Source organism: Watersipora subatra, chromosome 3 (assembly GCF_963576615.1).
Source record: "Watersipora subatra chromosome 3, tzWatSuba1.1, whole genome shotgun sequence".
Lineage (NCBI taxonomy): Eukaryota > Metazoa > Bryozoa > Gymnolaemata > Cheilostomatida > Watersiporidae > Watersipora > Watersipora subatra.
This window is the reverse complement of record NC_088710.1, coordinates 64,617,222-64,632,913: the sequence shown is the minus strand read 5'-3', so window position 1 is coordinate 64,632,913 and position 15,692 is coordinate 64,617,222. Positions and strand designations below refer to the sequence as shown.

The 15,692-nt window shown below is 38.2% G+C and overlaps 1 protein-coding gene across 1 annotated transcript in view; it reads left to right on the top strand.

The window, feature by feature from the left end:
• The window catches only part of LOC137390873 (hydrocephalus-inducing protein homolog), a 55,520-nt gene that overhangs the window by 14,483 nt on the left and 25,345 nt on the right, over positions 1–15,692 (top strand). Inside the window, exons 28-42 of the mRNA XM_068077189.1 lie at positions 225–543; positions 632–905; positions 1,334–1,528; positions 3,650–3,808; positions 8,864–9,206; positions 9,346–9,549; positions 10,089–10,253; positions 10,513–10,916; positions 12,243–12,383; positions 12,583–12,766; positions 12,953–13,094; positions 13,628–13,708; positions 14,398–14,616; positions 14,773–14,889; positions 15,072–15,297. Coding sequence (XP_067933290.1) covers positions 225–543; positions 632–905; positions 1,334–1,528; positions 3,650–3,808; positions 8,864–9,206; positions 9,346–9,549; positions 10,089–10,253; positions 10,513–10,916; positions 12,243–12,383; positions 12,583–12,766; positions 12,953–13,094; positions 13,628–13,708; positions 14,398–14,616; positions 14,773–14,889; positions 15,072–15,297 — 3,173 coding nt within the window. The remainder of the gene's footprint in view (positions 1–224; positions 544–631; positions 906–1,333; positions 1,529–3,649; positions 3,809–8,863; positions 9,207–9,345; positions 9,550–10,088; positions 10,254–10,512; positions 10,917–12,242; positions 12,384–12,582; positions 12,767–12,952; positions 13,095–13,627; positions 13,709–14,397; positions 14,617–14,772; positions 14,890–15,071; positions 15,298–15,692) is intronic.

Below are 15,692 nucleotides of genomic sequence, written 5' to 3'. Positions count from 1 at the left end.
ATAAATAATATAATTAGTATTACATAATATATAATACTTTAGTATTATTAATATGTCATACCTGTAATATAAATTATATTACTAATTTTTTTTAAAGGATTTTAGGTTTAGTAAGAAGTCTAGAATTCACGCTTGAGTCAATTAATTTGTAGAAGTAGTTTTGTGTATTATAAACTATAACTATTATTTGAAATAAGAATTAAAACACATGATTTATTTTATAGGTAACTACAAATCATTAATCCAGCAAGCTAAAGAGAACTTGGCTGTCACGTGCCCTGGCGATGCCGATGTGTTGGTTATCCATCCTGAAGAGATGCAATACACAGATACCTTTGCTGATGCATCTCCTCAATGTCAGAATGAGTCAGCCGTTCAACAGACCTCGGAGACTGACCTTCAGATGGAGATAGAGAGACTGACCGTCATTTCACATACACAGTCTCTGTTACGCACATCTATTGATGACACGACAGCGCTACAGAACTTGAAAACCCCAAAGGCTCAAGGATCTAAAAGCAAATTCAAAAAGCGAAAGAACAAGTAGGTTTAACCAGGTATCCTACATGATGAAGTTTTAGTAACTTTATCGTTGCTATTGTATTGTCTCTCGGTCTACAACTGTTTGTAGGCCGACTTTACCAGACTACGTGTTGGACTTTGGTCATGTGATTCTTGGTACAGTGCGGACTCACATCGTACGAGTTACTAACCCTGGGCTGGGTCCGGTGTCTTTCTCGGTTGATCAAAACTCTATTGCTGACTACGGTTTCAACGTAGAGCTAGATAGAGTAAAGTCGCTACCGGGAGCTCCAGACCACGAACCTATCGACTTTGTTGTTAGCTTTGATCCACGAGGCGCTAACCTCTCACTGGAACCTGTTGAGTGTGTTGTTCCTATAAACGTGAGTTTTTATATTTATACCTTGGTAAAGGCTTGGCAAATGCACTTGCGCTACGGTCAGAGACGGTCTCAATACTGATGCAGTTTGTTGTCTCCGTAAACTTTTAAACGTTCTTGTTGTCTTTAAAAAATTTTCTAAACTTGAAAAGTTTGATTCACTTTGCCATTATTGTTTGATACTTAGTTGCGACAGATACATGCACGCTGTACTATTAAGTTATTATATCGATTCTTAAATTTTGTAAAATTATTTGATATATTTATGTTTTTTGGTCAATTTTTGATTTCTCGCTCATTTATAAATAAGAAATGTTGGTTTTAGATTTGTGTACTTAGTATTTAAGATTCTTGTTCTATTGACAATTAACTATATTAGGTACTGACAGCCATTAAGCGGCAGAATATCGAGAAAAAACAACTTCTTTTTAGATTATTAATGGCCCCCAGATTAACATGCGTCTTAAAGCAAACGTGACCATGCCAGACATGGAGATCTCATCAGGTGTTCTTGAGTTTGGAGAAGTCATCTGCGGCATCTGCCAGATTATAACAGTTCAACTGCACAACCACAAACACGTGCGATGTGAGTGGTCAGCGCTGCCTACTGAAAAGGAGCTCAGAGAGGTAACCACAACTAATAGATAAATGTTTATATTTAATTAATAAATATATAATAGATAGACTAGTAGATAAATGTTTATTTTGGGCTAGAGTAGAGGTTTTTATTTTGGTAGACTAAAAGGTTCAGATCATTATATGAAATTAACTTGAAAATGTAGATTGTTAGTGTTTTAATTTGCTCTATTCAACTACATAGCATCAGGTGAAAAAAAGTTCTAAAGTGCTAAATATCAAGTACTTAAGTACATTGTATACTGAATTGGTGGCAGTTGTGTCACACTACATGACATTTCTCTAATAAACTAAGGTAATAAAACATGTGGCAGCAAACTTTAATTTATTCTGACATTCGTCAAGTGATTATCTGAATTTTTTTTAAAATAGCTATCGGTTATTATCTACAGAACATGCTATTTGTCTCACACATGCTTAGCTAGAGCCGTACGTGTATGCATGAGAGAAACAACCATGTCAAACACCTGCCGTCCTCTGTCAGCCCACATCTTATGTCACTTCTCCATGCATTAAAGAAATGAATGGTCTCATTTCACATACTACAATTTTCTTCCTGTAGTGGTCAGTAGTTTACAAAGCTTTGCAATGTAGTCATTATTTTAAAATTATTTTCTCTAAGATGCAAAGGTAGTGTTGTAACCTTGAAGCATTGCTTGTTACGCCGAGTTGCTGTTTGTCAATTCTCCTAATGTGCTGGCTTGCTGCCAACAAGATGCCTACGAGATATATCTACAATTCTTGTTACAGGTCTATAGTGTGAAATCAGTTGCGAGAATCAAATCTAGAAAATCGATTGAAAGAGCAAAATCTGAAAAATCAGTAATCAATATTTCATACAATAAACTGCAAGGCATCTCTTCATCACTCGGTTCACCAAACAGAGCTGTCAAACACACATATTCCTGGTATCCACCAAACGTACAGGTCTTGTTTTATATCACATCTGCCCGCTCGCTGTCTGTCCTCTCGCTGTCTGTACTCTCGCTGTCTGCTTATTGCTCTGTTCACTACTGTGCTGTCAGAAATTATGAGACCACCCAACAATTCACTCCTTTGTTCATCGTGGCACCCTTGTCGGAGCCATTTTAGTTCATTTAATTGTTACATATTGCATATTATTAGATACAGAAATTCCCCCTTGTTCTAGTAAAATAAAGCGAATGTCTTTTCAGTCTTATTTTATAATAGATGTGGAGTTGTGGCATCATGTCTAACAAGCATTAACGATAATTCAGCCACTTTACACATCCCTAATTGCTCTTTTCATTGCCAACAATTATTACATGAGCCGTTCAAGTTGTGTTGCAACAGCATCACAAAACAAATTAGTTGAGAATACAATTAGCTAATAATTAAACTATATTTTGATTTTTGTCAAGGTGAGTTGTATGCGCAATTTCATTAAAAAAATTTACTTGTTAATTGCTTTTTATTGAAAACTTACACTATATTAATTGTTAGAAAATTTTCTATTTAACGGTATATGGTTTGTGGTGGTTTCAGCCAACATTAAGGCAGTATATCATCATTACCATCAAATGTCTATTAAAATGTGCGGCGGCCTCATAACCATAGGACCGCCAACTTAGTAACTCTTCATGAGAAGTCTGATTTAAGTTCGAGACATCCGTATGCAGATTCAACTTCTAAAATGTTGTTTGTTTATTGCAGAGCTAACAAAAATCATAATAAAACAGGTGAAACTTTATGAAAACTTCTTACAAACAAAACTACAAAATGAGACCTTGTTTATTTGCTGACTAGATATCAGCTCATCTATTTAATGGCCTACCTGACTGTTGGATGATGTGTCAGCCATTGCTGCTCCTACAGAAGGTGGCGTCATAATGGGAGGTGGCCTCATTATTTCTGACATCACTATAACTCTTTAGCCCAACTTCTTTTATGGTTACTCTCACTGCACTCGTCTGTCATAATGAACCTATCTACCTGTATTTGGCTATATTTGCATTATTGAGCTAGTTTTATTAAATAAAATCTTTGCTTGAAAAATCGATTTGCACAGCATTGCTAAAGCATATATAAGTTGTAAAATAACTTCCCTTATTGGTAAGTAATAACGTAATAATCGCGTTATTTGATTTGCAGCAGTCTTCCAACATCGACAAGCATGTTCCAATGCACTTGAGACGTAAAATGAAGCCAGAAAAGGCCAAACCTAAGACATTTGAACTGATGCCTTCATCAGGTGTGCTGATGCCTGGCCAGAGAGTTAATGTACAAGTCAAGTTCATGCCTACTGAGGAGGTCAGTGCATTTACACTTATGGTCAATACTTGAATGCATGCGAGTGGAGACTTAAGTTATGGGCACATATGTCATGTAAGTTAGATGTTCCCTCAAACAAACTCTTAATATTGTACCATGTATAGGGTATTTTAGTTTTGGAGACTAGAATGTTTGGCCCTGTTTGGTTGGGGGTATGGATAACTACATCTAGTCAAGTCGGGTCTCTGTCTCACACATGGCTCGAGGCTTAGTTTTCAAATACGAATGTTGTGAGGTCACTTTAATACAAGTATAGGAATAAAGACTAACAATAAATCGTTTTTAATACTTATAAAATCTTTATTATAATAGTAGCAGTGTCCGTCCAACCGCCTGTCCAAAGTCATGCTAAGAGTAATAAATAAAAAACATTACCTCGCATGGGAATCGAACCCGGTGCATCAGATTAAAAAAGCAAGCACACTACCACTACACCACTCAGGAGCCATTTGAAACATTGGATAATTCTCTAGATATTGATTACTCATGATGATATCTCACAGTGCACGAGACTGACAAGTATACTAGGAATAAACAATAGTTAAATAATTAAAATAATGAAGGCAAATCAATACTTTTATTAATTCTAGTATCATTTTAATATTTTAAATCGCAACAACTGACTCTTGTGTTGGATTATTTTATAAACTAGATGAATTCCCGGCAAGTTATCACCATAGCTGTTAACTTATTATCAGTATGTGTCACATCATAGCTGCTAACTTATCATCAGTATGTGTCACACTATAGCTGCTAACTTATCATCAGTATGTGTCACACTATAGCTGCTGACTTATTATCAGTATGTGTCACACCATAGCTGCTGACTTATCGTCAGTATGTGTCACACCATAGCTGCTAACTTTTCATTAGTATGTGTCACACTATAGCTGCTGACTTATCATCAGTATGTGTCACACCATAGCTGCTGACTTATTATCCGTATGTGTCACATCATAGCTGCTAACTTATCATCAGTATGTGTCACATCATAGCTGCTAACTTATCATCAGTATGTGTCACATCATAGCTGCTAACTTATCATCAGTATGTGTCACACTATAGCTGCTAACTTATCATCAGTATGTGTCACACTATAGCTGTTAACTTATCATCAGTATGTGTCACACTATAGCTGCTAACTTATCATCAGTATGTATCACATCATAGCTGCTAACTTATTATCAGTATGTGTCACATCATAGCTGTTAACTTATCATCAGTATGTGTCACACCATAGCTGCTAACTTTTCATTAGTATGTGTCACACTATAGCTGCTGACTTATCATCAGTATGTGTCACACCATAGCTGCTGACTTATTATCCGTATGTGTCACATCATAGCTGCTATCTTATCATCAGTATGTGTCACATCATAGCTGCTAACTTATCATCAGTATGTGTCACATCATAGCTGCTAACTTATCATCAGTATGTGTCACATCATAGCTGCTAACTTATTATCAGTATGTGTCACATCATAGCTGCTAACTTATCATCAGTATGTGTCACACTATAGCTGCTAACTTATCATCAGTATGTGTCACACTATAGCTGTTAACTTATCATCAGTATGTGTCACACTATAGCTGCTAACTTATCATCAGTATGTATCACATCATAGCTGCTAACTTATTATCAGTATGTGTCACATCATAGCTGCTGACTTATTATCCGTATGTGTCACATTATAGCTGCTAACTTATCATCAGTACGTGTCACATCATAGCTGCTAACTTATTATCAGTATGTGTCACACCATAGCTGCTAACTTTTCATTAGTATGTGTCACACTATAGCTGCTGACTTATCATCAGTATGTGTCACACCATAGCTGCTGACTTATTATCCGTATGTGTCACATCATAGCTGCTATCTTATCATCAGTATGTGTCACATCATAGCTGCTAACTTATCATCAGTATGTGTCACGTCATAGCTGCTAACTTATCATCAGTATGTGTCACATCATAGCTGCTAACTTATTATCAGTATGTGTCACATCATAGCTGCTAACTTATCATCAGTATGTGTCACACTATAGCTGCTAACTTATCATCAGTATGTGTCACACTATAGCTGTTAACTTATCATCAGTATGTGTCACACTATAGCTGCTAACTTATCATCAGTATGTGTCACATCATAGCTGCTAACTTATCATCAGTATGTGTCACACTATAGCTGCTAACTTATCATCAGTATGTGTCACACTATAGCTGTTAACTTATCATCAGTATGTGTCACACTATAGCTGCTAACTTATCATCAGTATGTATCACATCATAGCTGCTAACTTATTATCAGTATGTGTCACATCATAGCTGTTAACTTATCATCAGTATGTGTCACACCATAGCTGCTAACTTTTCATTAGTATGTGTCACACTATAGCTGCTGACTTATCATCAGTATGTGTCACACCATAGCTGCTGACTTATTATCCGTATGTGTCACATCATAGCTGCTATCTTATCATCAGTATGTGTCACATCATAGCTGCTAACTTATCATCAGTATGTGTCACATCATAGCTGCTAACTTATCATCAGTATGTGTCACATCATAGCTGCTAACTTATTATCAGTATGTGTCACATCATAGCTGCTAACTTATCATCAGTATGTGTCACACTATAGCTGCTAACTTATCATCAGTATGTGTCACACTATAGCTGTTAACTTATCATCAGTATGTGTCACACTATAGCTGCTAACTTATCATCAGTATGTATCACATCATAGCTGCTAACTTATTATCAGTATGTGTCACATCATAGCTGCTGACTTATTATCCGTATGTGTCACATTATAGCTGCTAACTTATCATCAGTACGTGTCACATCATAGCTGCTAACTTATTATCAGTATGTGTCACACCATAGCTGCTAACTTTTCATTAGTATGTGTCACACTATAGCTGCTGACTTATCATCAGTATGTGTCACACCATAGCTGCTGACTTATTATCCGTATGTGTCACATCATAGCTGCTATCTTATCATCAGTATGTGTCACATCATAGCTGCTAACTTATCATCAGTATGTGTCACGTCATAGCTGCTAACTTATCATCAGTATGTGTCACATCATAGCTGCTAACTTATTATCAGTATGTGTCACATCATAGCTGCTAACTTATCATCAGTATGTGTCACACTATAGCTGCTAACTTATCATCAGTATGTGTCACACTATAGCTGTTAACTTATCATCAGTATGTGTCACACTATAGCTGCTAACTTATCATCAGTATGTATCACATCATAGCTGCTAACTTATCATCAGTATGTATCACATCATAGCTGCTAACTTATTATCAGTATGTGTCACATCATAGCTGCTAACTTATTATCAGTATGTGTCACACCATAGCTGCTAACTTTTCATTAGTATGTGTCACACTATAGCTGCTGACTTATCATCAGTATGTGTCACACCATAGCTGCTGACTTATTATCCGTATGTGTCACATCATAGCTGCTATCTTATCATCAGTATGTGTCACATCATAGCTGCTAACTTATCATCAGTATGTGTCACATCATAGCTGCTAACTTATTATCCGTATGTGTCACATCATAGCTGCTATCTTATCATCAGTATGTGTCACATCATAGCTGCTAACTTATCATCAGTATGTGTCACATCATAGCTGTTAACTTATCATCAGTATGTGTCACACCATAGCTGCTAACTTATTATCAGTATGTGTCACATCATAGCTGCTAACTTATCATCAGTATGTGTCACATCATAGCTGCTAACTTATTATCAGTATGTGTCACATCATAGCTGCTAACTTATCATCAGTATGTGTCACATCATAGCTGCTAACTTATTATCAGTATGTGTCACATCATAGCTGCTAACTTATCATCAGTATGTGTCACATCATAGCTGTTAACTTATCATCAGTATGTGTCACACCATAGCTGCTAACTTATTATCAGTATGTGTCACATCATAGCTGCTAACTTATCATCAGTATGTGTCACATCATAGCTGCTAACTTATTATCAGTATGTGTCACATCATAGCTGCTAACTTATCATCAGTATGTGTCACACTATAGCTGCTAACTTATTATCAGTATGTGTCACACTATAGCTGCTAACTTATCATCAGTATGTATCACATCATAGCTGCTAACTTATTATCAGTATGTGTCACACTATAGCTGCTAACTTATTATCAGTATGTGTCACATTATAGCTGCTAACTTATCATCAGTACGTGTCACACCATAGCTGTTAACTTATCATCAGTATGTGTCACATTATAGCTGCTAACTTATCATCAGTACGTGTCACACCATAGCTGTTAACTTATCATCAGTACGTGTCACATCATAGCTGCTAACTTATTATCAGTATGTGTCACATCATAGCTGCTAACTTATTATCAGTATGTGTCACATCATAGCTGCTAACTTATCATCAGTATGTGTCACATCATAGCTGTTAACTTATTATCAGTATGTGTCACACTATAGCTGCTAACTTATCATCAGTATGTGTCACACTATAGCTGTTAACTTGTCATCAGTATGTGTCACACTATAGCTGCTAACTTATCATCAGTATGTGTCACATTATAGCTGCTAACTTATCATCAGTATGTGTCACATCATAGCTGCTGACTTATCATCAGTATGTGTCACATCATAGCTGCTAACTTATTATCAGTATGTGTCACATCATAGCTGCTAACTTATCATCAGTATGTGTCACATCATAGCTGCTAACTTATCATCAGTATGTGTCACATCATAGCTGCTAACTTATCATCAGTATGTGTCACACTATAGCTGCTAACTTATCATCAGTATGTGTCACACTATAGCTGTTAACTTATCATCAGTATGTGTCACATCATAGCTGCTAACTTATTATCAGTATGTGTCACATCATAGCTGCTGACTTATTACCCGTATGTGTCACATTATAGCTGCTAACTTATCATCAGTATGTGTCACACCATAGCTGCTAACTTATCATCAGTATGTGTCACACTATAGCTGCTGACTTTTAGCGAGCTTATGAGCAGCGGCTGACAGTGAGGCTGGCGCAGAGCAGTCAGCGTCTCATGGTCATGTGCAGAGGACACGGACTCGAGCCTCGTCTAGAGTTCAATCGCAACCTCATAGAGTTTGGCCCAGTTCTTCCCCACAGCATCGGTGACGAGCAGGACATTATAGTGAAGAACCCGTGCGACTTCCCTATTGAGTTTTACAGCCTTGAGTCTGACCGACAGTATCTTGAAGAAGAGAAGATATTGAGGCTGATGAAGGGTTGGGATGAATACAACACTATTCTGTTGCCTCCTCGCGAGGTTGGCAAGAGGCTGCCTGAGGAGCTCATCAACTTTTACGAAGGTGCAAATAGCTAGGTTTATATATAAGATATGAGTTTTGGCATTCTGTTCTTGCTTAGCATATTATAATTGGAACAGTGTGATGCGCACTCGTGAGTGTAGTTGTAGCATTTAGACTTGACTTTTGGTCACTCATACAGAGCAAGTGAAGAGGGTCGAGGAGGCGGAGCAGGAGATGAGAGAGAAAGCCGAGGTGGCCGCTAACGCTCTAGAGGCTAGTGCACAAGAAGCTAAAGAAAATACCGATGGTACAGAGGATGTTACTGTGCCAGCCATAACTACCATTCCTCCCTCCACTGCCGCAACAAAACCAGAGGCTGAAGAAGAAGACGAAGATGATGAAGGTGCAATTTCCTTAAACGCATCTCTAAAAAAGACTAGATTTTTGGCTTAATAAAAAGCGTTCTACAATGGTTTACATAGCCAATATGCACACTCTATGTGACTCGCTCTAGTGCAATGACAACTAACCACCTTTCGGTACATTCGTGAGCAGCAATATTAGAACTTACCCAATAAGATTCAAGTATACTGTTGAAATTAACGAGACTAAAATACAACATCTTTCTTACTATATACATAGTTGCAGGCCAGAAATCAGTGACTATTGAAAACATATTTTAGCGCTATTCAAAGGGTTTATGCTATAGTTTTTGTGAAAAGGTTCCTTGTAGGAGCAGTTAAATCCAAAATTTAAATGGTTACTCAAAGTTTGTGAAGCGCATCTATTGCTTCATGAGGTTGATAAAACAATGGCGTAATATAACATAATTGTAGAGATTGAAACTGTCTGCAATATTATTAACTTCCTTCCCATCCAACATTTAGTTTTGTGATTGAAAACTAGTTGAGTTCACTCAACTCTTTTTTTAATTGATTTCAGAGAAAATTAAAGAGTCTTTGAGCAGCGTTGAGTTTGGTGATCTGGAGATGACACCCGTTTCTGCAGCAATAGCTAAGCATCTTAAAATCGATCTTTCACCCGATGGTAAAGCCGCCAGAAATCGACGAGGTGTTGCTGTCATCGTCCACGGAGCACCATTGTCAGGTAAGCATTTCTGTATTCGTTATTAAGGAAGTTTTGTCTTATAAAGTTTTTTACAGTCAAAGATGAGCTATTATAAAAAAGATTATTTGCTAGCATTTCTTTGGTGCTTTACAAGAAACAGCAGATTTCTTGTACGTCTGTACACTGCTTTTCTTTGATATCGTTAGGGTAATATCTTCATTTTAGCAAGTAAAAAAATCTAATTTTTTGAGCATCAGCCTATGATTCTTTTTAAACTTTGTTCGTTACTTTATTTAAGGAAAGACAACAACGGCCATTCAGCTGGCCAAGCGGTATTCCGCAGCTTTACTAACCATAGATGGGGTTGTACTAGAAGCCATCTCTAATGGCAACACTGCGGCTGGCTGCAAGGCTAGGGAACTGTGTGCGAAAACTGCCAAGAGAAAGGCAGAAGAGATTAAGGCAATGGAAGCAGAAGAGTCTGACAAAAAGCTCAGCGGAGGACTGAGTATGGAGGCTGTTCAAGCCCACACAGCTGGACAAGTTCCTGTAGCTGGAGTGCCTTCCAATACTCAAAGTCTAGTCTCTAACAGGAAAACCAGCAGTATGGCTGGTGCAGGAAAAGATAGGCACCCTAAATTGCCTCCGGGTGCCCAGCATGCTGTAGGAGCAGCAATGGCTGACGCATCATCCAACAGTCAGGTAGGCCATTAAATAGATGAGCTGATATCTAGTCAGCAAATAAACAAGGTCTTATTTTGTAGTTTTGTTTGTAAGGTTTCATATAGTTTCACCTGTTTTATTATGATTTTCGTTAGCTCTGCAATAAACAAACAACATTTTAGAAGTTGAATCTGCATACGCATGTCTCAAACTTAAATCAGACTTCTCATGAAGTGTTACTAAGGTCGTGGTTCCATGGTCCATATTAAATTTGTGCTCTTCTAATTGGAGATGGAAATGATGTATTTTTTGCATGAATTTTGTAATAACTAACATGGATATTGTCAAGTCCAACTCATTACGATATTCGTGTACTGTTATTGTAGTATCGGTAAATCGTTCTTATAACAACAGTTTTTGTTCAAAAATCTACTAACTCAGGCTTCATCAGATCTGTCGCTAACAATTATGTATCGAACAACTCATAGGATTATTTCCTGTCAAGAGGTTTGCTGCAGTCGTCTGCATCGCGTAGACGTTCAACACTAGAGATCAATCATCATAGTCGAAGTGTTTCAAGGAGGCCTTCAACGATAGTAGTAAGGACCTATACAACTGTTGTATCGTGTCTTCTTCTATCAGTCCGATTGTTGTCGCACAATCTCAATATAATCTTCTGTGTTTTAGTCGCACTCGTACGATATTCTCCATAGTTGTTTGTGAACTTGTTATCAAATGTAGTGTTCACACATGTTTCTACATCAGCCTGCTAATAGTTACATCGCACTACGTGTCAAGGGTTATCTTCTCTCACTATTTTCTATCTGTCATGCTTTAACACGATATACACTTGCTTTCAGAATTCTATTGCATTCCTACCAAACCACACAACAAAATCTTTGGTCAAAGTACGAGCTGGAAACACAAAAAATCCTGTGCATAAAGCTGCTAGCGCAATTGTTACCATGCCTCAGGTCAAGGTCACTCCTCTTTAACTTCTGCTTGTTTGTTAACTAACATCGCTCGCTACTCTGCTGCTGATAATTTGCGTTATTTCTCATGCTCTAGATTAGTCACACAGTCAGCTGTATACCTACTGAACTCAGGTATGATTCTGAGCGTCTGATTGATCATGTATCATCTTTTGGTCAACTAGCAAGCGACTCTAATTTCTTTGTTAACGTATCACTCAACACCATTGGATCTTTCATGCTTCAATTTCAAGCACAAATTCTTTGAACTCTAAAACTGAAACAAATTAAATTCTTATGCTAGTTTGAACTTATTTAAATGGTTGTTAAATGCGTCAACCAGGATATCCTCTGATTGTTGGGTACAGTATCAAAAAGCTCATTTTTGTTGCAGGCGCCTCCAAGCCCACCTCCTCTCGCCGCCCCCATAGCTCGTCGACTTAGCATAAGTGCCAGTGTGGTTGGAGAGGAAGGTCTTTACTCCTGTGTGCTTCCAGAGGAACTCTTGGTAGAAATCATAGCAGACAGAGTTCAGGTGATATACTTACGCAATCTTAAACCCGGATGTTCAGTTGTAGGCACGAAAGAGATCATTGTATTTTTGAACATCAAACTTTTGGTAAACTGTTGAATGCTGAACAGGCTGACAGAAATGTTATTCGTCTTTAAGTTTCATGTAGTGCTCTGTATTCACTTTCTGCTGCGTGTGTTATGCACTTTACGTTGTGTTGCAGCTGAATGACTGCCATAGCGGAGTAGTTTTTGATGGCTTGGAGAGTCTGTTCTGTATCAACATGTACAGTGCAGCCAACTGCATCCTTAAAGCTTTCAACAACAGGAAGTACCTATACTTTGTTACCCTCAAGCTTGACTACGCTTCCATGAAGGAACAGGAAAAGAAGGAGCAAGAAGATAAAGGTGAGTTATCTTATCGTGTTAGCTGCATGGAAGTTATCAAACCTTAAATCTATCGACAGGTAGCATTTGGTGCCACTGCAAAGCTTTTTACACATTTAATTGAAGTGTATGGTGGTTTGGTTGTTGCCAGTTAGATTTTAAAGGTGCTAGCAAAAATTATTTTTTACTCTGTTTCATGTTTTACAGAACGAAAGCTGATTCAAGAAGAAGAGGCAGAGAAATTGCGACTCGAAGAGATGGATGAAGATGAATATGATGCTCTGAGTGAGGAGCAAAAAGCTCAGATTGATAAAAAGCGCCTTGAAATCAAACGGGAGAGAAGGAAACGGTAAGCGGAACTTTAAATACTCTTTGATACAATTAGCATTGTGCTCTCTTATTAGTGGAGGTTTATATAAAGTCCTAACTGTTGTGTTATCTAAAGCTATATAGCAATGAGATCAGGCTCTTTAACGCCTGCACACATCTGCACATGTTAGCCTATCAGTGCCTGAAAGGTTTTATAACGAAAATCTTTGAGACATGACTCATCGTCGTTCTCTAGAACATAATTGCATGAACAGTTGTTTTTACTTTTTGTATAAATACCGTATGGCTATATTTCAAAAACATGTTGCTTGTGATGCTAAACATATTTATCATGTTTATCCTAGTGTTCAGTGAGAATAAAAAAGAGCAAAGCTTTAACACTGACAGTATGTTTTTATGTAGCGACCTGCCGCATCAGAATATAGTAGGCACTAAAACTAGCAGTTGCTAAGCGAATTTGAACCAATTCTGTGTTTTCTGTGAATGACACAACTCACTGCAGTCTGCTATGGTAACTTCTTTCAATCAACTATTAAACTGAATAACTTACAGTGAAAAGGAAGACCGTTTCGAGAAAGAAAGATTGGAAAGAGAGAGACAGGAAGCTGAAGCCCGGAGAATTGAGGAAGAAAAGTAAGGCTGAAAAACCAGGAATTAAGTCATGCATGACCTTTGACATTTCAAACGAGTGCTGGGCATGCCATCATCTATATATATGACACACCATGAACAGTTGGTGCATAACTTGTTTCTTTTTAACCAACTGAGCCAATTGAGTCAATTGAGGTGGTCTACAAATATCTTTACAGGGCGAAGCTGAGTTCTATTCAGTCTAGAGTGAAAAAGTAACTTACTGCATGAAAAGAGTCTAAACATTGTTAAGTTACCTGCATGCATGCACAGATAAATTATGACCTAGGTATTGCTAGCAGACCCTGGCACTTGCTCATAGGAGCTTTGGCTCTTCAGTTTTAGTTACCTTATTTAGTACTAGTGATCTCTCTTCACCACCATCAACCCATCGCTGCAAGATCTTAGATTTAATTGGTATGCTGGGTTTTATTTTTATGTTTAATTGTTGTCGGCTGGCTTTTTCCGTTTTCCCAAAAAATTGTGGATAAAAATTAGTCTTTCAGTTACTAGAGTTCTCAGCTGATTTTCATGAGATGATTGTAAGAGTGAAGAGGCGAACAAACTGGCTGGTATATCTATCTGCCATCATGATGGACCAGTCACTGGGACTTGAAATTTAATAAGTTGTTAAAATATAATCTGCGTGTAATTACAAAAGACTCTCTTAAGAATAGTTCTGCTGTCTGCAGGAATAACAAAAAGAGGAAAAAGGCCGACAAAGATGGGAAGGAAGACAAAGCTAAGGATCCCAAGCAAGCAGCTGGCGCAGCAAAAGGAAAGGATGGAAAGGCAGCCCCTGCCGCCGCCGATAGAGTTACTAACATAAAATCACAGAGTGGCAACAAGCCTCATGAGGATGGTAGACCAGAAAGTCATATGACTCACGGCAGTGGGGAGGATATGGACAAGTAAGTGGGGTGACTGCTTAGTGGCATATGGCTTCTGCCAAAACTGCTGTCGGTTGCATGCTTTCTTTGGCTCTTGCCTTCCTTATCATCACTGAAATAATAAATTTTAAAAGCTATATAGATTGAGCTAATGGTGATTCACACTTGCTACCGCAGAAAGAAGAAGGGCAAACTTAATAATAGACCAATATCAAATGAGCTGCCGGCAGCACCAGAGGAGCAGACACCTGTCAAAGAGTCCATCACGGAAGCAGAGCGTCTACTCATGCAAAGGTCAGTGAACTCAATTCTGCTATGTAATGCGACCTACAAGTAGAAGGCTCAAACCTAAATAAAATATCGAGTGGCTGCGAGACAAATCACTGCCAACAGATCAGTTAAAAATGATCTGATATCAGTCATGAAATCACTCTTAGCTTTACTACAGCTCTGCTCATCGTGTCTGTTTCTGACAGGTTCAAAACATTTGAAGTTAGCTTGAAGGAAATTACTGAGCTGGTAGATTACTGGGACAGGACTATCGGTGCACCAAGACCTCCAGCTAATTTGGGCGCTGAGGCTGAAGAGACGCACCACTCCCATCCGCAGTCTGGTCGTAGGGGTAAGAAAGACAAGGGAGACAAACACGGCAAACATGAGTCTGTTGACAAGGAGCAGCCGAGCAAGGTAGTCGAGAAAGAGGTAAGCCTATCTAGATTGAGGACTTCTACATTCCATACACATTCTACATACACATCTTGTCTCATTATTTTGGGTAACGATGATATGCCATGACTTTATTTCACTAGCAGCAACAATATGGCTTCAGATCAGTATTTTACCCCTTCATTGCTCAATCACGGTACAAACATCTCGATATACCGTTTTGCCATGAAAACTAATTATTCATTCCTTGCAGGAGCATCATCGGCGCGGCTCTGGGTTCACCTTAGGTCGACCCAGGCGTAACACCAGTGCCAAGCCGAGCGCTGCCGTGTTCAAATCCAAAGTATAACCTGCACAAAGCTATGCATCGCTAAGTGCATAGCACATTTGTTCAGTTCATGTCTGTCTTACTGCTCATTTTTACCTCGACT